This window comes from Tripterygium wilfordii, chromosome 18, assembly GCF_013401445.1.
Source record: "Tripterygium wilfordii isolate XIE 37 chromosome 18, ASM1340144v1, whole genome shotgun sequence".
NCBI classification, from domain to species: Eukaryota; Viridiplantae; Streptophyta; class Magnoliopsida; order Celastrales; family Celastraceae; genus Tripterygium; species Tripterygium wilfordii.
In genome coordinates this window covers 9,069,024-9,090,286 of record NC_052249.1, presented here as the reverse complement: position 1 = coordinate 9,090,286, position 21,263 = coordinate 9,069,024, and the positions used below count along the sequence as shown (strand labels likewise).

The window sequence follows — 21,263 nt, the reverse complement described above, 5'->3', positions numbered from 1 at the left end:
CCCAAAAACATACACCGCAAAGATTTAGGATCCAATTTCGTAAGATGAGGACGAATATCCCGAACATAACAAACACAACCAAATACTCGAACAGGGAGAGGATGAGGCACTTCGTGAGGAAATAAGATTTGATAGGGAATTTTGCCATGAAGAACAGATGATGGCATCCTATTAATTAAATAGGCTGCAGTGAGTACAACATCACCCCAGAACTGTTTGGGAACTTTCATGTGGAACATAAGGGCACGGGCAACTTCCATAAGGTGGCGATTTTTACGCTCAGCAACCCCATTTTGTTGAGGGGTATCAGGACACGAAGATTGATGAATAATACCCTTATTTGACAAGAAAGTGGACATAGCTGTGGACACATATTCTTTCGCATTGTCACTCCGAAGAGTACAGATACATAAAGAAAACTGAGTATTAATTTCAGCATAGAAGGAACAAAAAATAGAAAATAGATCGGAAAGCTTTTTCATTAAATATACCCAAGTAGCACGAGAATAGTCATCCACAAAAATAACAAAATAGTGAAATCCAGATTTCGACATAACAGGACATGGACCCCAGATATCGGAATGAACCAAGTCAAAAGGAGCACAAGCTCGTTTAACACTCCTAGACACATAAGACCTGCGATGATGTTTCGTAAATTGACAAGACTCACAAAACAGCTGCTTTAAAGAGGATAAAGATGGGCACATAAGCTTTAAACTAGGAAGAGCAGGATGACCAAGACGACTGTGAAGCTCCATAGGAGAAGAAGGACTTGACACGAACAAGGAAGAAGGTCTAACATCCAAGACGTACAATCCCCCGGAAGTAAGAGAACCTCTACCAATCATCTGCTTCGTAGACCGGTCCTGAAAAACATAATGATCATCGAAAAATGTTACTGAACATTTAAGTGCCTTCGTAAGAGCACTCACAAATAGTAAATTGAATGGGAATGAAGGTAAAGTCAAAACAGAATCCAATTGCAAACTAGATGTAGGAGATGCACTGCCAACTCCTTTGACTTCCACAAACATGCCATTAGCAACACGCACCGCAGGATACGACGATGTAGAGGAATATGAAGTAAGGATACCTGTGTTCCCAGTCATGTGATCGGAAGCGCCAGAATCAATCACCCAAGTATGAGGAGAAACTGACATGAATGCCGAAGCATTCGTAGTAGCAGACGTAGTAGCGGGAACAGAAGTAGATATCTGACTCATGAGACGAGAATATTCAGCCGCAGACAAACTCACCCGTCCCTCACTTGGGGACTCAGAATTAATACTCAAATCTTGGATGCCCATATCCATTCCAGAAACTACATTTGCAGAGCGAACCTGTGGTGGTTTGCCATGCAACTTCCAGCACCTGTCACGAGTGTGACCCACTCCCCCACAATGATAACATGTAAATTTACCATCTGAACCCCGACCACTACGACCACCACGACCCCCACGGCCACCACGACCCCCACGGCTACCACCAGCATCATAAGAAGCATGACCAACTAATCCAGACCTCTCAGAGAGATCGGGGTTGAAAGAGGTAGGCCTAACCGAACGGTTAGCCCGCGAAAAAGCTTCTGTAAGGGAGGTCTCGCCACTAGCAAGAATCTGGGAACGTGCAGAATCATACTCAGACCTCATCCCACTAAGGAAGGCAATGATAGCCAACTTCTCTCGTTGTTGTCTCCTCTTTTCCAGATCTAAATCTAAAGACATCAAAGTATTAAACTCTTCATAAATGCTCTTGAAAGAAGCAAAATACTCACTAAGATTCGAGTCCTTTTGTTCAGGCCGAAAGAAAGATAATGCTACATCATAGAGTCGATTCATATCATTTTTTTCCCGAATACAAAACTCCCAGATATTCCCATATTTCCTTCATAGTATCACAGTGTGTCACCAATTCAGAGACCTTCCGGTCCATGGAATTCAATAGTTGACCATACAGGCGTGCATCATCACGCATCCACACCTTATAGTCAGTAGCATGATTAGTAGAATCAGGTGTTGTACCAGTAAGATGGTCTTCCTTATCCATTCCCCGAATGGTAACTTGGATAATTTTCCGCCAGTGTTGATAATTAGGACCAACCAGTTTCTGGTCAGTCAACTTGGTAGAAGCCGCAACCACCTCAGTAGATCCCATTTTGTGTTCTGCCTCACTCATAATGAAGTCTCAGTTGCTACACTTCCACTACCAAACAAAACTGAAATACAGATCAACACAAAGACCCACTTCACAGAGATGGGCAAACCATTCCAACACACACCAATAGCCCCATTCACAGCGGGAAGAAGAAGACCAAGATGTGGATTTCCAGCAAGTTTTCGAACTCACATCCCCACAACGGCATGTCTACCAGCCATCACGCGTGAACAGTGCGCGCCGCGTGAACAGTGCGCGCCTTTGCGATGAGGTCGATGACCTTCCGCCGGGACTCGCTGACCTCCGACGAAGATCTTTGTAAGATGAGGTTTGCTGATCCGACCGCTGGATCAACGTAGATCGAGGAAATGAACAACCAGATCAGATTTTGATGAAGTGGACAACCAGCGCAGATGTCTACCAGGAAAGCTCCGATACCATGTAACAAAGCAATGAAACTATATAAGAAGTATTCAGATGTATGGGTTGTGATATGAAGCCGAGCACAGCTGCAGAAAGAAGGGCAGAGTACAGCTGCAGAAGGAATAGCAGAAAGAAGAGAGAGTTCTCTCTTGTTATCTTATTCCTTATTTACCATACTTCAATATATATACAGAATTACACTTATTACTGTAATTACCAAAGTACCCTTTTATACTTCTCATAACATAGAGAAACTGTCAACTTTCTTAAGTTGTCAACCAAAACTACACAGCAGGAATTTCATACTTCATAGATCCAATTTAGAGGTGATAATCACCAAAGTAGCTAACTTTGAAACCTGAACTGTCTATGGAATTCTCAAGCTAAGCTAATTAAAGGCCAAATTCTCAAACCACTGAAACTGAATTCCTGAAAAATCATAACAAATTATGGCATAAATTTTCAGAAACCCATTTGTCATTTTGGCTTTTCAATCGTCAAATGGAATACATCTATATATATATATATATATATATATATATATATATATATATAGATGTTCTTTGTTATAAGGGAACGCACCGACACGGAGTCAGAACCAGTAACGGCCGTCAATTGGGAACTACAATCCAGAAAACCGGCTTACCAGGTGAGGGTGCCTTTGATCCTTATAAACTAGAGTTGGTGGCTCTATTTTTTCGATGTGGGATACTCATCAAACCACCCCCCTTGGACAGCCGACGTCCACGGCAGCTCCGCTCGCCCTTCAGACGACAACCCTTTCCCGGACAGCATGGTGCTTTGGATCCTTATAAACTAAAGTTGGTAGCTCTATTTTTTCGATGTGAGATACTCATCAAAAGGGCAAAACACTCCTCAATTCGAAAGATTGAATTTATCCGAGTTAGAATCCATATATGTAAATATTTTATAAACATGTTGTTCAATCCGGAACCAACTTGGAATTGATTTTTTTGCAACCCCTACTTTTTTACACCCGAAAGATGGACAATCAAAATGGGACGGATAGAGTATTATATTCTAGATAAAAAAGAAATTGTACAGTACTCTACTCATGTATGGAACTTCAACTACTCATATATTTTATTTCTCTACAGCCGCACAGTTAACAGTTTGATAAATTACTAACTTCTAAAATGGTTTATAAGAGAGAAGGATTTTTGTTTCCATAGAGAAATACTTTCCAAATATAAGCAAGAAAAATTTAATCATGCATATAATTCTCCATGGTTATGTCAGCTTTCAGATTTCAGAGAAAGAGTGGACTGTCTTGAACCCGTGATTGTCAGGAAGAAGAAAGTTTCCCAGACGGATGGAAATAATCACCTCCAAACCTGAACATCCATTAGAAACACATTTCAATTAAAGGATGTGCAAATGGAGAGTAAACGGATCCTTCAATGGAATGTGCACAACAGGAGGAGAAAAATAACAACAACTTGGGAAGCATGGATTTTTCTCCAAATGAAAATTCATTCAAGCTCTATGGAATGTGGACAACAGGAAGGAGAAAAAAAAAAAAAACAACAACGATGATGTTGGAAGCATGGATTTTTCCAAATGAAAATGGTGAAATTGAAGAATGGTTGATAGCTAGAAGGCAAAATAAGCACCAATTTGTGCCACAAGCCTACAAGGATCTACATATTTCTTAAGCGGAATTATTAATTAGAAGCAAAGATCAGCTCAGTACCTGCCGCTTTTGCTGCTACAGCTTCTTGTAAGACATCAGTCACAAATAAAATCTCAGATGGTTTATCAACTCCAAGGGACTCAGAAATCTCAATGTATCTGCGTGCGTCTTTTTTATTTCTGTAGAAAACATAAATGAAACATGAGTGTTATTTCTCCACTAAAAGTCTAAAATGGCACTGCCAAAGCTAGAAAAAGCATTGAACAGAAGGAAGCATCAAGTGAAGTTAAAAAAAAAAACCATACCCAACCATGGCGTCGAAAAATCCAGACAAGTATTTTCGTAGATCCCCATAATTTGTGTTTCCAAATATTAGCCTTTGGGTTAACCTGCTACTGCTAGAATATATGTACACCTGTCACAAGATACAAGCCTTAACTAATTAACATCATTTAAAATGCATTCGAAAAAGGGGGAAAAATACTGCAGCAAGAAATCATACAGTTATCAAGGACCATTACACTCTTTGGAATGCAACTCACAAGCGCAACTACTAGAAAGAATTAATGGCTAGAAATGACTACTACCTAATGCAGCATATTAGCCACTCTAAATACTCCAAGGATACTATTTCACAAAGAAGAAGAGGAATGGGGAGAGGAGGAAAGAGCCTCAAGAGGATCTGATGTACAAAAAAAAAATAGACCGATGGTAAACCAACAAAAATTTTGCCATCAGAGATTGGAAACAAAAAACCATACTAGTTACCTCTCGGTAGATTCTAGAATAAATTAAGCAGGCATAACAGTCAACTTTCCCAGCCAACTTTCCCATCCCTAATTTTAGTTCCCTCAATTAATGTGCCAGCATATATCCTGTTGAAGAAATAAGTATCTGGCTAGAACATATTTCCATCAAAGTATATCCAGCACTCATATTCTAGTGAATTGTATGGAAGAGAGAAAGCAGCAAAGGACTTTGGTCATCTTAATCGAAAGAAAGAGAGAATAGTCACACTTGGATAAATAATAATAGAAAGAAACATGGCGACAAGTAGGAAATAAGAAATATGAACGAATAGCAGAGGTGGATATAACCTTCTTGCCGAACGCATGCCATTTCTCCAGAGCTTTTGGTACATCATCAAAAACTACAACTTTCAATTCATTATTTTCAAATCCAGTTTGCCATATATGACCCTGCAGAGATGCATATTAGCAAAGACATGAAGATAAGATCCACACAAAAACATATTCTTTTTCCGAGTGCTCACTAGCAATTGTTTTAAGGAAGTAATCTTCCGGTCAGCATTTATCATTTCTTCCACATTAGCGATCATAGCTCCAATCACCTCCTCTTTCCATACATGATCTGGAGGGATTGGTACAGCACCATTAACACCTTTTTCTAGGTCACCCTGAACCTGCAAATAGAATGTTGTTCATATTCATAATCCAGTTCAGCTGAATTATAGAAGTCCATCCTGCCTTCTTATTAGTCGTTACATGAAATTAATAAACTAAACCTTTAAACAGGAGAAAAATCAACTTTTTATTTATGCATTAGTGCACCATAGTTCGACTATTGCAACTTTACTAATATCATTGGGTTTGAACAGGAATACATAAATACATTTTGAAAGCAGGCTTGGTTTAGGAATTATTGGGTTGATTGGCAAAATAACTAATCTTAACATAGTATCAAAACAGGAGGTCTTGGGTTCAAACCTCAGCTTCTGCAATTTAAACCTCCATTTGTTGTTGCCCAAAGTGTGGGCCTTTGTGTGTATTTGTTGCTGCCCCAAGTGAGGGTCTTGTGTGGGCATAGCCCTAGTGTTGGGCCTCGTTCGTTATGCAACAATGGAGCAACATTAACAGCATGAATTTGGTACTTATATGACTCATTATGCAACTTTTGTGTGCATCAGATGTTCCAGGCAGTTACAATTTGTAAAATAGAAGCAGCATTATGAATTAAATCTGCGTAAATAGACTTATATGAAATGCCGCCAGTAAAAACTCAAACAAAACCCCTATATTAAAGTCATTAACTGGAGAAAAAATGAGTATTCAATAGGAACCATTTTCATATAGAATAGCATGTGAAGGCATATTCTTACTTGAGAACGCAACAACTTAATGTCATCCTGAGTTGCTGTAGTGTCATATGCTGTGGACAAATGCCTCCCAACAGTGTGCAGGACATATGGAAAGAGAACGTCAGCAACAAAGGATTTGGGAGTAGTTATTCCTTCAATGTCAAGAACAATGCAACGCTGCAACCATATAACCAGAAGGATGAAAATGTATTCATGATAGTGATAGGATTGTCCCACATCGAAAGATGTGGGAGCTAAGGTATTGTTTATAGGGGGAGGTATGGGCCTCCCTTAGTACCCAAGGTTTTCTAGTATGGGCTGGGAGGTATTGGGTACAGCCGGCCCATATGGGTGGGTGTCGGTTGGGCCTTGGGTGCTGAGCGTGTATGGGCGCGACTTTATCAATGGTATTGGAGCCAGGTTCCTGTTGTGCCTTCAACTTGGGGCCACGCCTGTGGAGTGGCCGGCCATGGTGCTCGACCAACGGGGGTGCTCCTGCCGGAGTGGTCGGCCATGGTGCACGACCAACGTGGGCGTTGGTCTTGAAGGGGAGGGTATTGATAGGATTGTCCTACATCGAAAGATGTGGGAGCTAAGGTGTTGTTTATAGGGGGAGGTATGGGCCTCCCTTAGTACCCAAGGTTTTCTAGTATGGGCTGGGAGGCCTTGGGTACAGCCGGCCCATATGGATGGGTGTCGGTTGGGCCTTGGGTGCCGAGCGTGTATGGGCGCGACTCTATCACGGCCATGGTGCTCGACCAACGGGGGTGCGCCTGCCGGGTGGGAGCTAAGGTGTTGTTTATAGGGGGGAGGTATGGGCCTCCCTTAGTACCCAAGGTTTTCTAGTATGGGCTGGGAGGCCTTGGGTACAGCCGGCCCATATGGATGGGTGTCGGTTGGGCCTTGGGTGCTGAGCGTGTATGGGCGCGACTCTATCACGGCCATGGTGCTCGACCAACGGGGGTGCGCCTGCCAGAGTGGTCAGCCATGGTGCACGACCAACGTGGGCGTTGGTCTTGAAGGGGAGGGTATTGATAGGATTGTCCCACATCGAAAGATGTGGGAGCTAAGGTGTTGTTTATAGGGGGAGGTATGGGCCTCACTTAGTACCCAAGGTTTTCTAGTATGGGCTGGGAGGCCTTGGGTACAGCCGGCCCATATGGGTGGGTGTCGGTTGGGCCTTGGGTGCTGAGCGTGTATGGACGCGACTCTATCAGATAGTTACAGCATAACAAGTCGAAAATCTTCAAACTCGTTAAAGACATTTTATTCGGCCAAGCACAAAAATTATATGGTATCAAAGCTAGAGAAAAAAAACATCTAAAAAGAGTCCAGAATCCTTAAATACCAGTGGAAGAGAGTAATATGGAAAACATACTGGCAATGGCTCAACTTCATAATTTGAGTCCTTGGTTCCTGCCTTAGCTGATGCATTTGTGAGTCCACTACGTCCTACAAATCCGTTGATATGCTGAATGAGGTTGTGGCTCGGAGTAGACCAGTCAAGGTCAAGTTGATGCATTTGATACCACTCTATTCTTTGGCACTGCAATAGCTGTGGGCTTCGGGTTCCTAACACTTCGGAAAGTATCCGGATCTCGATGCTTCTTATTGCGTGGAGTAGTGAGAGCCTTTTCTGCTACAGAAGATTTTTTGGCCTTAGGATTTGGAGTGGCACTGTGCTTAGAAAGAGCCTTGCCTCTCACTTTCATATAGAATAGCATGTGAAGGCAGATTCTTACTTGAGAACGCAACAACTTAATGTCATCCTGAGTTGCTGTAGTGTCATATGCTGTGGACAAATGCTCCCAACATTGTGCAGGACATATGGAAAGAGAACGTCAGCAACAAAGGATTTGGGAGTAGTTATTCCTTCAATGTCAAGAACAATGCAACGCTGCAACCATATAACCAGAAGGATGAAAATGTATTCATGATAGTGATAGGATTGTCCCACATCAAAAGATGTGGGAGCTAAGGTGTTGTTTATAGGGGGAGGTATGGGCCTCCCTTAGTACCCAATAGGAACCATTTTCATATAGAATAGCATGTGAAGGATGAAAATGTATTCATGAAAATGAGTATTCAATAGGAACCATTTTCATATAGAATAGCATGTAAAGACAGATTCTTACTTGAGAACGCGACAACTTAATGTCATCCTGAGTTGCTGTAGTGTCATATGTTGTGGACAAATGCCTCCCAACATTGTGCAGGGCATACGGAAAGAGAACGTCAGCAACAAAGGATTTGGGAGTAGTTATTCCTTCATTGTCAAGAACAATGCAACGCTGCAACCATATAACCAGAAGGATGAAAATGTATTCATGATAGTTACAGTATAACAAGTCGAAAATCTTCAAACTCATTAAAGACATTTTATTCGGCCAAGCACAAAAATCATATGGTATCAAAGCTAGAGAAAAAAAACATCTAAAAAGAGTCCAGAATCCTTAAATACCAGTGGAAGAGAGTAATATGGAAAACATACTGGCAATAGCTCAACTTCATAATTTGAGTCCTTGGTTCCTGCCTTAGCTGATGCATTTGTGAGTCCACTACGTCCTACAAATCCGTTGATATGCTGAATGGGACTGTGGCTTGGAGTAGACCAGTCAAGGTCAAGTTGTTGCAGTTTAATAGCAGCATCAAATAGATAGTGATAACATTCAGCCTAAGAGAAAGATGTCACCAATTGACGACAAAAAATAAGATTGAGCCTAAAACATACTTAAAGAGTATAGACTTCTTATTCTTCTTTATTTTTTTATGGAGCATGGACCATGGAGTATAGACTTCACAATAGAGAGTTAAATGTTGTGGTATTGGTTTTAGGAGAAAATATTAATTTACACAAGTAAAAATACTCTAGGTGCACATGCATATGAATTTAGTGTAATGTGGTATATACCCATAAAAATACATTTGAGTTATCTCTCTAAAATATACAACCTAGAAATTTAACATTTTTGTTATTTGACAAAACAAAAAGCAGAAGTGAATATAGGGCCAAACAGAATAGAGTTGCATCAGAAAACAAATCACGTCGCATGCATTACATTTTGAGCCCTTGAAACTTCATTTTGTGATACATAAAATGGTAAGAAAGGTAAACAACTCCCGTGCACAAGGCTTTCGGGGCAGGGTCGGGGATAGGCAAAATGCACATAGACCTTAACCCACATAATATGTGGAGAGACTATTTCCAAGAATTGAATATGTGATCTCTATGTTGCACCCAGCAACTCTACGACTAGACCGACACACCTGTTAACAACTCCCGTGCACAAGGCTTCCGCAGTGGGCGGGTTCGACGATAGGCAGGATGTACTCAGACCTTACCCTTACATAATATGTATATATTGACTACCAATAGGTACATTAGAAGCCAATACACAGGTAATCACAAAACTCAGCACCAAATGGCCGTAAGTGACTGATTTTTTTTTGATAAATGAGTATTCATCAGGCACAGACAGTGGAAATCCATCAATCATGGAAACAAACCATGACAGATCAACTTGAGATGTTGGAGCCACAAACTCAGATGGCTAGAATTGACGAATAAAGAGAAACATAAAAACTTAAATAGAAGAGAGAAAAGAGATGAGGCTATGAAAAATTAGTATGAATGACCTTAGTCCCAGAATCTAGAAGCAATAGTAAATAATTATAATAAATCCACCATGCAAACGTTCAATGCTCTATATTTTTCCATGTGTAATACAGACCTGAGTTTTAGCACTGATCCAAGAGTCTCCCCAAACATAGACTCCATGGTTGCGGACAAGAACGGCTGTTGTTTTAGGGTAGGCTTCTATCTGAAGACAATGGCAAGCACTTTTTTTCAGCCGAACAGTATTCTTCTTAAGAGCATAAAATGAAAAAAAAAAGAACTGAATATATTATGTCAAAACCTTCAGAACCGTGATTAATTTATACAATTATTGTCAGAAGCGTTGGACTTGGACATGCTACTTATCAATACAGAAATGTACTTGAGCACAAACACCCTGCATGCAATTCATACACACACAAATGCATGTGTATATATACATAATACATGTGTATATGCATTCACTAGAGAAAGTACCCAAGTCACAATAATGTACTAGTGATAATACCCAATCACATGAATGGAACTAACCACGCAAAAGGGCAGATGAATACAAATATTTCTTTTTCCCAACATATATGATGCAAACACTGTTCAGATCCATGTTATAGGTTTTATCATAGAATCAATGAATTGCTCACGGCAAGACACTACAAGAATGACCATGCAAATTCTTGACCTAACTATACAAAAGAGCATACCGCTTTAGCAAAAGAATCTGTGAGCTCATTTTCATAGGCTGTATTCTCTATAATTGGGACCACAAGTTCATCATAGTAGCCGTGCCCTTGGATTCCCTTTATCATCTCCATATGAGTAATCTGTATGCATACATAAAATCACAAAAGACGATTGGATGAAGAAGCCAAAAACAGTAGCTGAAGGAAACAACTCAATAAGCTACAGAGTGCGACCATTTATGAGGGCATGACGCACCTAACAATTCCATGGAACTATTAGACAGTAATTTACTGTCACGATGCATATGTATTGCAATGTAGTAATGCAGCATATGAGGTAATCTAGTGGAGAAAACAGGTCATTTCCAAAACAAACAGGGGCAGAATCGTGGAATCACTAAAATATTGCTAATATTAGTTATACTTTTATGCAATATCAAGAATCTATTTTCGATTTTCATTTGTTTCAAACTGCTTTATCAGCAGTTTCTTTTTCCCTTTTCAACAAAAACTTCGAGTACATATCATTTTGAAATGTCTTCCAACATTGAAGCACAAACTGCTTCTCGATTTGCATTCTAAATTGTATGATAGTTTTCTAGCATTTTAACTTACACTGCTTTGCAAATCAACAAGAAACACAGGCACAAACGTATTGCAAACATAAGCTTTCAAGCTTTCACGAGGGCAAACAGAATATTCTTATTTGAATGATCCTATGGGGGAAGTCAAATTATATTTATTGCTCTGATTACATAAACAGGGGATTTACACAGTACACACAAGTGTACTCATGCATGCACATGGTAAATGTATAACATGAGAGAGGAGTTCCTTCTTCCATTTTTTTTTGTCTTGTTCTTCTTTTGCTTCAAACCTCCAAAAACATCGGAGAACCTTGGATTTATACCAGAATTAAGACCTCTGCATCTTCACTTTTTTTCTTATGCCTCATAAGAGAGTGTATTTAGAACACTCCCATTAAATCGATACTCTATAGATATGGACGAGAAAGTCTCTCAAATTGACAGCTTACTGCAACAACAAAGAGTTAATTAGATGGCTTTGCTGCAGAAGAAAGAATGAAAAAATCACAAAAGTACAAAGTATTAGAAGTCAATAACTTATAGATGCTAAAAGATAAACATACCCGAAATTCTTTTGACAATGGATTGAGCATTGTTACAATACAAGATTCCATGCCATGACTGTGAATCACAGCTCCGGCATTCTGCATGTCATATGCCTTGATTAGAACATAAGGATTAATGGTAAGAGATACTCAAAAGTATAAAAGGGGGAGCACAAGGATTCAATCACAGCTGAACAAGACAGTCAAGCGGAAGAAAGAAAACTTCTCTCTTTTAAATTCTGAAAAGAAGAAAAACTATGTCAGTTCTCTACGGCAGCTTTTATTAAAAAAAACGAGGGGGGAACCCTAAATCTTAATCTATCCCTGATAAACGCATATGTTGAGCACTCAGATCCAATGTATTTGATAGTCTAGAGCCGGCCTCACACAAAATCCCAGGATAGCTAGAGAAAGTTTTTGGCTCAGCAACATTGAAACACATAGATAACAAATATTGATTTCAGAACAAAGATTCAGAGAAAAACACTTGCCTCCTAATAATATAATACAATTTTTATCGTATTAAAATACATAACTTAGTAAGGCCAAGCTTTTTAAATCGCAAGAGCTTGCCCTACAAAACTTCTTATTTTCAAATTTCAGGCAATAACTTAATAAATATAATGTAACTGATAGAACGTAAGTGTGTCATGTTCAAAGCGCTCATCAAGAGATATGAAATTGAGATTGGCACAACTCAGATTAACATGTCTAGTTTTCATCCTTTCATTCATCTCCTTGGTAACCAATGATGATTGTGGCAACAACCAGTGGTTTGAATTATCATGCTTATCAACAGAAAAAGAGCTATGGATGAACCCAAAAAAAAAGAGCCAAAAAAGGAAGTTATTGCAAGGCACCAAAGGGGGTGCCATCCCGACAACACGAGTAGAAAAAAAAATAGACAAAACTAAGATACATGAAGGTATTCTATAATATTGCAAACTCGACTATCGTGATGAACATAGAACAACAATCTCAAAGAGTAATGTATAGATGCACCAAGCAGGATAATACCAGAAGCTCCCTCCTATCCAGACATCATGAGGACAGTAATTCCATTTACCCTAGTCTTGGAATCCTCTTACCATCATCATATTGTCAGCAAGTAACACGCCAGATAAAATCAATAGCAAAGGGTTTGATCATGATAAGATTCAGAGTAGCATGGCATTTAAAGTAGAACCTTCTTCAAACTTTTATGATATAAAACAGAAAACACAGCAGCCCAAATACCTTTTAGTGATCAAGCAGAGACAAATTATACCTTCAGGAAAAGAGATGCACAATCGGAACACTTGGGAAGCTTGTAGGGATAAGGCTTAGGAGATGGAGATGACAAGATAAACCCATTTGCAGATAATAGATACAGGTCCTCTGGTTCCATTCTCTCCTTTTGCACACCTAAAACCCAAGATCAAACCATGGAGAACAATTGAGGTAAATACAAGGTCTAAGAAATCAAATGACACAAAAATTACTACAACAAGAATAAAAGGATTCAAAAACACCAGAACACACATTGAAAGGTGGCCTAACAAAACCTTATATCAAACAACAGGCACCCATTCATGACTGAGCTTGAATAATAAACAGTAACTCCAGAATTTCTCCGAATGGAGTAAGATGCAAGACACCTTCTAAGCATTCAGCCTTTCTCAAACCATACTCTTCAATCATTTTTTTTGAGCTTGAAAAGCATATGCCCACTAACCAATAAAAGATCAAAATAAAATAAAATAAAATATAACAAGCAAACCAATTCATTGATTCAGCTTAGAACACAAACAGACATAAAGAGGAAACTTTGAGCTTGCAATAAAAGCAAAAAAAGAAAACAGAGCGCGTGACGAAAGACTCTTAATGTGGATACTAGAAAAACCTCGAAAATCATAGTTAAATACCCATTATAGCTTGAGCACCAACATCACAGTCCAAAAATCAAAGAACATAGGTATGCATACAGTCATACAGAGGGCACATAAATTAAGCTTAGATAGAAAAATTAGAAGATACCAAGAACGGCAGACCCAGAAATTCCCTGGATAAACTGCCCGACAGAAGGAATGCATGGATTATTAAGCATTGAGAAGATACCACCAAAGATAAATATCACACAATAATAAATAAAAAAAAGGGAGCTTGAACTCAAACAATACCTAACACAGAAAAAACTCACAAGAACGATCACACTCAATTTAAGCCCACCAACAACACATACATCACAAATGAACAAGGAATAGAAATATATACCAGAAGGGGACATGACGATAAGCTGTTGATTTCTCGGGACAGAGTCATCGTGGACCTTAATGGTGATGTTCCCACCTGTTCCACCAACCCATCCAAGGTTGTAGAACTGGCGGCACAGCTCCGATATAAGAGTCCTAGTGTCCTTCACTGCTTTGCTCTCCAAATACGCCAACGACGTTACCTTCATTCCACCGTTCACCGCCACTGCTGGTGCTGCCGCAGCCGCCATGGCAAGAATCTTATAGTCCAAGCTTCAAGTTCAGTGGATCTTTTATGGCGATAGAGAGTAGAGAGAGTGCTTTGTGTGTTCTATTGTTCATCCTCTAATAGAGTAGCATTTTTGTACACCCTTTCACCAAGAATGGCAACGGCCATTACTACAATTATCAGTGCAATTTTGATTGGTTTCGGAAATATGGGTAAAGGGAAGGGAATCGTCATTCCTTTTTTCCGCTTCTCCATGCTGCAACCTTTTGGATTTGCCATCCTCATCTCACTCAAACTATTGACTTTTTTATTATTACATTTACACCCCTTTTATAAACATTGTTTTAAATTTTTATATTATAAAATATGATTCAAATAATTTTTTAAATGTGTCATAAAAAATAAATATAATAATTTAATAATATTTTATTTTATTTTATTTGACAAATTATCATTACCCGTTTATGATATATAATTTCCTTTTAGAAGGGGATGCTCTCATTATAGTTTCTTATTTACAAGCCAAAAACTCAGTTTTGGCTCCTTATGGTTTATGTGTGGATTCAGCCCTCAACCTTTTACAAAATCTTGAGTGTGATGTGCTGTATACTCCGAGGATTAACAACCAATTTGCGGATTCGTTGGCGCGACAAGGAATGATTTCCTGTAATTCGATTATGCTTGTAGGGCAAGTTCCTATTAATTTCTTGTAATGGATTTCCTGTGTCTGATGCTTTAAGCTAATGAAAATTTATTTCCCCTCAAAAAAAAATATGCAAGACTTCTCTACGGCTAACATGCAAGTCTTCTTGATGGCAGGCTAGTATACAAGTCTTCTTGATGGCAGTGTGGTAGGTTTGGAACTTTAGAAATAGAGAGATACACAACTCAAGGGCAGACAATGGGTGATTTGTTTGAGTGGACTCCAGACTTCCTTGAGGACTTCAACAAGTGTCGGATGAAATGGGCAAGTGCCAAACGCACCTTCTCTCTTTCAATGACTATGTACCAACCACCAAGCAACATATACAATTTCAGTAAATAGTTTAGAATTCCCTGTGACTAATTCTCCTTTTGCTGGTCCTAATTACAAGAAGATGTGCCTGGAATATAATTTGATTTGGTGACCTCATCCACATTGATGTATCTAGTCACGTTATTGACATCGAAGAAGACTAATGACTATGCAAAATTCAGAATAATCAAGTCAAGCTCGAATACTGATCTACTAATTAAGTTTCAAGACATACTAAAATTCGAGAAGTGAAGACGACAATTAAAACATCTCAAATTCACAGATTATGACAGCCACAGATGCATACAAATTTGATCTGTGATTTATATAGAAGAAAATATGTTATCTACGCCCCATCTTGCTGGACAAAAGGGTTAGCAATCTCGTCCGTACCATCAGTTGGTGAAACAAGCATCACAGCAGTTCCCCTACACACCTACATTGTAATTTGACCATGTTATTTTTCATTTTTTGAGAAACCAAAACAGAAATTTGTTAATAGGGAATTCCAACCTAAGAGAATTACATGTAAACTGGCATTAAGTTTTAAACAAGAAATGGGAAATAGGGGAGACAGAGAGAGAATACATGAGGAAAAAAAATCCACATAAATAAGAAAGAAAAAAAAAATAAAAGCGAAGGCCCTACACAAAATATTTTTTCTTTCTTCCACAAAACTGCCCAAGCACAACTTCCGGATACAAAGAAAAAAAAAATCTTTGATAACTACAGCTAAAACTTTAAAATTACTGAAATGTCACAACCAGAGTGCTATCAGATGAAGCATTTGAGCAAAATTAAGAAGCTAAAAGATATAATCAATGTCAGGAAAAAAAAAAACAGAAATAAACACCATTGCATGACTGATGACTCTGATGGTGATGGATTTTGAAAAGGCATTAGTACTGAGTATCCCCTGCGTTGCAGAGAAGCGAAGGTTGCAAAAAAGCAGCTTTACCACTGCTCTAAGGGTAGCACTTCTCCAAAGAGAGTAATAAAACTAAGCTCAACAAAAGGGTGTGAAAGTTCTTGCCCTTATGTCAAAACCATAACTGAACATTGCCAGAACAAGAATCCAGTCTCTGTGAACATAGCATCTTATATTTCCGCCTGATTACTGTGATTTGTAGTAGTTACTAGTTAGTTGTTAAAAACCATCCAGAGAAAAATGTTGGATCCAGTCCCCAGACTATAAGATTTGTCCCTACTACAGTATCTCATTAGACCAAAATTATTTTTGCAGGATGGTTAGGAATGTGTCAAAAGTAACGAAAAAATTGCTCCGAGATCATTGAATCAAAGTGTACTCTGCAGATCAAAACCACAGTACTGGTGGTAATGTATGGTTACCCATTCTTTCAAAATAAAGCTACAAATGGAAGATGGCGAAAAGTGAGAAAACATACTATTAAACCAAGACGTCTAGTCTGATCCGTAGTCTTCAATGGATCATCTGGATCTGCAATTAAAAGAACAAGACATTTAAAAAACAAAAAAACAATTCTTCTATCAGCTTCACCAGATTTACAATCAATTTCTAAATAGTACGTCAGCTGCAGGAAATAAAAAGCAACCAAGTTATACATTCATGCCCCTGTTTTTAAGAGCCCATAAATAGAACCATTTACATACATAATGAAATTAATATACAAAATGAAGTTCTATTAGAAGTTTGCATCAAACTATTTACTTACTAATAGAAAATTGTGTATCCAGTACAATCTTCTTATAACTTTAAGATGAAAAGGGGTAGTTCCATGTGTCGGTCACAACATTGCATTACCCCAACCACCCAGCAAAACAAAAACAAAAAAAAACCAATAATAACCATAGTTGTCAAAAGCTAAAAGCGCACTGAAGCGCAAAAGGTCTCATATCATTTCAAAGCGCACTTAAGGCGCTCACTCGAATGAGGCAAAGCGCGAAAGAAAGAAAATCCATATGAATTAAATAGCTTTCTTAAAAATTACAACATGCAATTATGAGATGCATGCAATGATGCAGATATAATAAAATAAAAGGCTAAATGCTAATAAAAGCTCAAAACAGCCAGGGATGCCAAGAAAATGGCTATTTAGTAGATACCGGAGTGGAAATGACTATTTTAAGAAATGCTAATAAAAGGTTGTTCAGATTGTCCTTTAAAGAAGACGGCACCCCAGTTTTCCTCTTCAGCAGCTCCCCATAATTCTCAGAAGACGGATCGTGTTTAGCAAGAGAGACAGAGTTGGTGAGGCACCAGCACTGCTGAAGTCTTTTTTCCTTTTTAGGGTTGTAGGCCAATTTTTTTCATGGGTTACACGTGTTTTGGAAGGGCCTTGATGTTTTAAGTGAGGCCCATTCTTATTTGTAAAATTTAAGACCCAATTACACACACAAAAATACAGAATATTACTGATACTAGAAAAGCACTGGCTTTTGTGCTTCACTCAAAGCGCTTGCTTAAGTGTGGCTTCAGTGAAGGTGTTGCGCTTCAAGGCTGGAGAAGCCCTAGTAGTGCTTCAGCGAGGGCATTTGATAATTATGATAATAACCAATGAATAGAAACCTCTCTTGCTCGAATTTCTCAGCACCCGCGCTTTGAGCTTATCAATCTTCAATAAAATTCTTCCAAACGAGTGATTTCTTATATCCTTATCTAGCAAAATCAGATACCGCTCTTCCTTAAATTTTCCTTATTTTGATTATTAACACCGATCTCTAAGAAATCTCTCACTTGCAAATTGCAATAGTCAGTTAAGCTAAATATGCAACCCACAAACACCTACACTGTACCTGTAGACTAAATGCTCCAATAAGATGTGTAGTTCAATAATCTAGCAACATGGGAATGATTCAAAAAAATGTGGTATGTCTACAGTAAGAATTCATGATTGAAGGAAAGAATCACGGGAGTTCTGATAAATACTATATTCATACTAATTCACCCAGCCTGAGGAGTTCTCAAGTAATCATATGCACAACTTTAAGAACCAGGATTTTGATCAAAGAATTAGATCAACATTTTCCACAGGTATTAGCCTATTAGGTAAGATATGACCGAAAGAACTACCTCAATCTCATCCCACCCATTTAACCCATGTGCGAAAGGTCAAGGGCACTGGTTACACATCGCTCAACAATTCAAGGGGGAACAAATCAATAAAACCATAACCACCTTGACATAATCCAATAAACATAGGGCGCCAAAAAAAATCACAAATTTTTTTGGACAGTAACAAACCAAACATAATAATTGCAAAGTTATCTTAATACTTGCCACATAAACTTTGCATACATGTATGAAATTGCACTCACATAAACTCAAAAAAGAACATAACAAGTCATCAAAATTACCTCTTAGAAATTCTACAGCTTCGTCGAGGACAAGGTTCAGTAATTGATCATATCCCTTCAGAGTCCCTGTGACTGTAATTCAACAAAAAATGGGTAAATAAAGGAAACCATCACCAGATTAAGAACTTTTTTCCCCTCTGAAAAAGTAATAACCCAATTGAACACTTCAACAGCATCAAGGTTAAAGAGTTGTCCTTTGATTAGAAGCGGCATAATCACTTCAAATAAGATTTCACAATGAAAATTTTTATAAATTGTTAACACGGCCAAGATGCATCAGTACGCTAAATGTAAGTTATCTGCCACTCAGCTACAGTTGCACTCATTAGCATCATATTGGATTTCAACACAAAGCCCTAAATCATGATAGAATTCTGAACAAACTATATGCTGTGATGGTTATAAATACCGATCCCTAACAACAGCATATGACAAAATAATAGTTACTTGAAATGGCTATCAAAGTATAGTCAACACACTCAACTCCTTTTTTTTGTCAATTCTTAAGTACCCCAGTCAATTCAGCAGAATTCAAGGCAAAAAAATCTGAGAGACGTTGGCTTTTTTACAAGGTTATGATCAAAACTAGTGTAAACATCTAAAAAAGAAGGCAACGAAGTTTTAGTGACCTTGTCTACCACCAGTGAGCTTGACTTGAACACCCTTGTCAACGAACTTTGCCAAATCCAAAACAGTTTCTTTCCTGCCCGACTGCACAACGAATCACTCCAATAAGAACGAAAAAGTGAAACATATAAAGAAAGAGCGAACGAGAGAAGAGAAAATTACCATCTTAACTGAGACCAAGATGAGCGGAACAAAAACCTAGTTACAAAAATAAAAGGAAACTGAGGAAATAAGAAAGATTAAACAAAACCCTAGAATACAAAATCATGAATTAGGAAATGATTTAGAGACCTTACCCTCGAACAGTAACAGGAGAACGCGAAGAAGAAAGATGCCCTAGATTCTCCCTCTCTCCTTTTCCCGCTTTTGATGGCGAAGGAGAGTGTTTGGACTTTGGACCGGACTCCGGAGTCTTTAAGGGCACAGCAGTGTTTGTGCATCCGCGAAAATACTAATTTTCCTCAAAAAGAAAAGAATACTACAAATATACCCCTAAAATTTTGACCACTTACAAAACACCCCCTAAACTATTAAAATAAGTTAAGAGGTCCATAAATTTTGAAAATAAAACACAAAAAAAATATTTGCACTTAATTAGGCCCATATCAAATGTTAAAAAGTAAAATTTTAGGGAAGACTGTACCACTTATGAAATTTTTGGATACTTAAGCTCAGTCCAAAAAATTTTATTCATCTAAGATACCACTAATATGCTAATTAATTTCTTACCCTTATCTTCTTCCTCCCACAATAACTACACTTCTCTTCTCTTTCTCTCTCCCCTCTCTCTTTACTATCACTACACCACTACTACCATTGGACTCCCTTCATTGAAACGCACAATGTGAAGCCAGATACGACCTAAAACGGTACAAAAATGACATGTAGCACATTTATTTGGTAGCCCAGGGGAACCCAACAAGTTTATTCCATTGATTTAATCAATGGAATAATTTTATTTATACTTTTTTATCCCATGATCCATTGTCCAAAATTTATTATTTTATTATAGATTCTATTGTTTTTTAAATCACAGTTTAGAATTCATTGTTTTAATTCTGAATTCATTTGTTGTTGAAATTTCATTTAAAAAAACAATGGAATTAAGAAATTCCATTGAAAAAAACAATGGAATTTTTTTACAATGGAATTAAAATTTACCCAATAAAACTCATCGACAATGGATCTTGTTAGAAAAAGTTTTATGCGTTAATTCTGAATATGTAATTTTTTAAAAAATTTAACAAGTATTTTGAGAGTTAAAACGTTTTAAAATTTCATTTGAGATACTTAGGCCTCCATGGACTACCACTATATGGACTACCTAGCACTACTGAAACGGTCACTAGATATGTCTGTTTAAAATAGTAACATTGGTCAACCAATGTTACTGTTTCAAAACAATAACATTGGTCGGCTAATGTTACAATTTGAAAAAACTTCATATCCGACCGATTCTGACGACTGTTCATCATACCACCATCATCGTTGGACTCTCCTCATTGAAGCACAGAATGTCTTGTCATATATGGGCCAAAACGACCACCGAATATGTCTGTTTTAAAACAGTAACATTGGTATGTTAATGTTACTGTTTTGAAAAAAATCCAAATAATATTGGGCCGATTCTGGTGGAAGTTCACCACACCACAACCACCATTGGACTCCCCTCACAAAAACGCATAATGTCCAACCATATCTAGACCCAAACGACCACCAAAAAAAGAGATGAGAGAGAAAAATATAGTAATGAAAGAGAGATATAGCAGGAGAGAGAAAGATACAGTGATAAGATAGATGCACTAGAGAGAGAAAGTTGTACTGAGATGAGAAAGAGATATAGCATAGAGAGTAAGTAACAAGAGAGAAACCATATTAGATCTAAACCCATTTGAAAAAAGAGCAAAAAATGAACTAGAGAAAATTTAAATGATTTAAATAATTATAAAAAATAAAAAAAGACTTATGAGGGATAAAGTTTTTTGGAGTGGACCTAGATGTCCAAAAATTTTGAAAATGATATTAATTTTTCATTTTCCAAAAATGTTATGGTGCATTCTCGATTACA

At 38.1% G+C, this 21,263-nt stretch overlaps 3 protein-coding genes across 5 annotated transcripts; all 3 read right to left on the bottom strand.

The window, feature by feature from the left end:
• Positions 1–474: 474 nt before the first annotated feature.
• LOC119983750 lies at positions 475–1,880 on the bottom strand. Its single transcript, XM_038827478.1, has 2 exons — positions 1,094–1,880; positions 475–866 (listed from the first exon to the last, which is right to left on the bottom strand). Exons 1-2 carry the CDS (start codon positions 1,836–1,838, stop codon positions 838–840), a joined length of 774 nt encoding a protein of 257 aa, XP_038683406.1. The 5' UTR covers positions 1,839–1,880; the 3' UTR covers positions 475–837.
• Positions 1,881–3,737: 1,857 nt separating this feature from the next.
• Positions 3,738–14,488, bottom strand: LOC119983749 (probable bifunctional methylthioribulose-1-phosphate dehydratase/enolase-phosphatase E1). Its single transcript, XM_038827477.1, has 12 exons — positions 14,011–14,488; positions 13,025–13,161; positions 11,776–11,871; positions 10,647–10,766; positions 10,061–10,150; positions 8,821–9,003; positions 8,465–8,620; positions 5,505–5,654; positions 5,329–5,430; positions 4,537–4,646; positions 4,292–4,410; positions 3,738–3,932 (listed from the first exon to the last, which is right to left on the bottom strand). The coding sequence occupies exons 1-12, from the start codon at positions 14,237–14,239 to the stop codon at positions 3,841–3,843; spliced, it is 1,584 nt and encodes a 527-aa protein (XP_038683405.1). The 5' UTR covers positions 14,240–14,488; the 3' UTR covers positions 3,738–3,840.
• Positions 14,489–15,399: 911 nt separating this feature from the next.
• On the bottom strand, positions 15,400–19,650 carry LOC119983806 (sm-like protein LSM7). Of its 3 annotated transcripts, none has more exons than XM_038827531.1 (6): positions 19,492–19,650; positions 19,358–19,393; positions 19,198–19,279; positions 18,569–18,640; positions 16,639–16,691; positions 15,400–15,668 (listed from the first exon to the last, which is right to left on the bottom strand). In XM_038827531.1, exons 1-6 carry the CDS (start codon positions 19,633–19,635, stop codon positions 15,579–15,581), a joined length of 477 nt encoding a protein of 158 aa, XP_038683459.1. In that variant the 5' UTR covers positions 19,636–19,650; the 3' UTR covers positions 15,400–15,578. The 3 variants fall into 3 exon arrangements, with proteins under 3 accessions (XP_038683459.1, XP_038683460.1, XP_038683461.1); XM_038827532.1 differs by having other exon boundaries at positions 19,487–19,610; XM_038827533.1 differs by having other exon boundaries at positions 19,358–19,416; positions 19,492–19,587.
• Between the last annotated feature and the right edge of the window lie 1,613 nt (positions 19,651–21,263).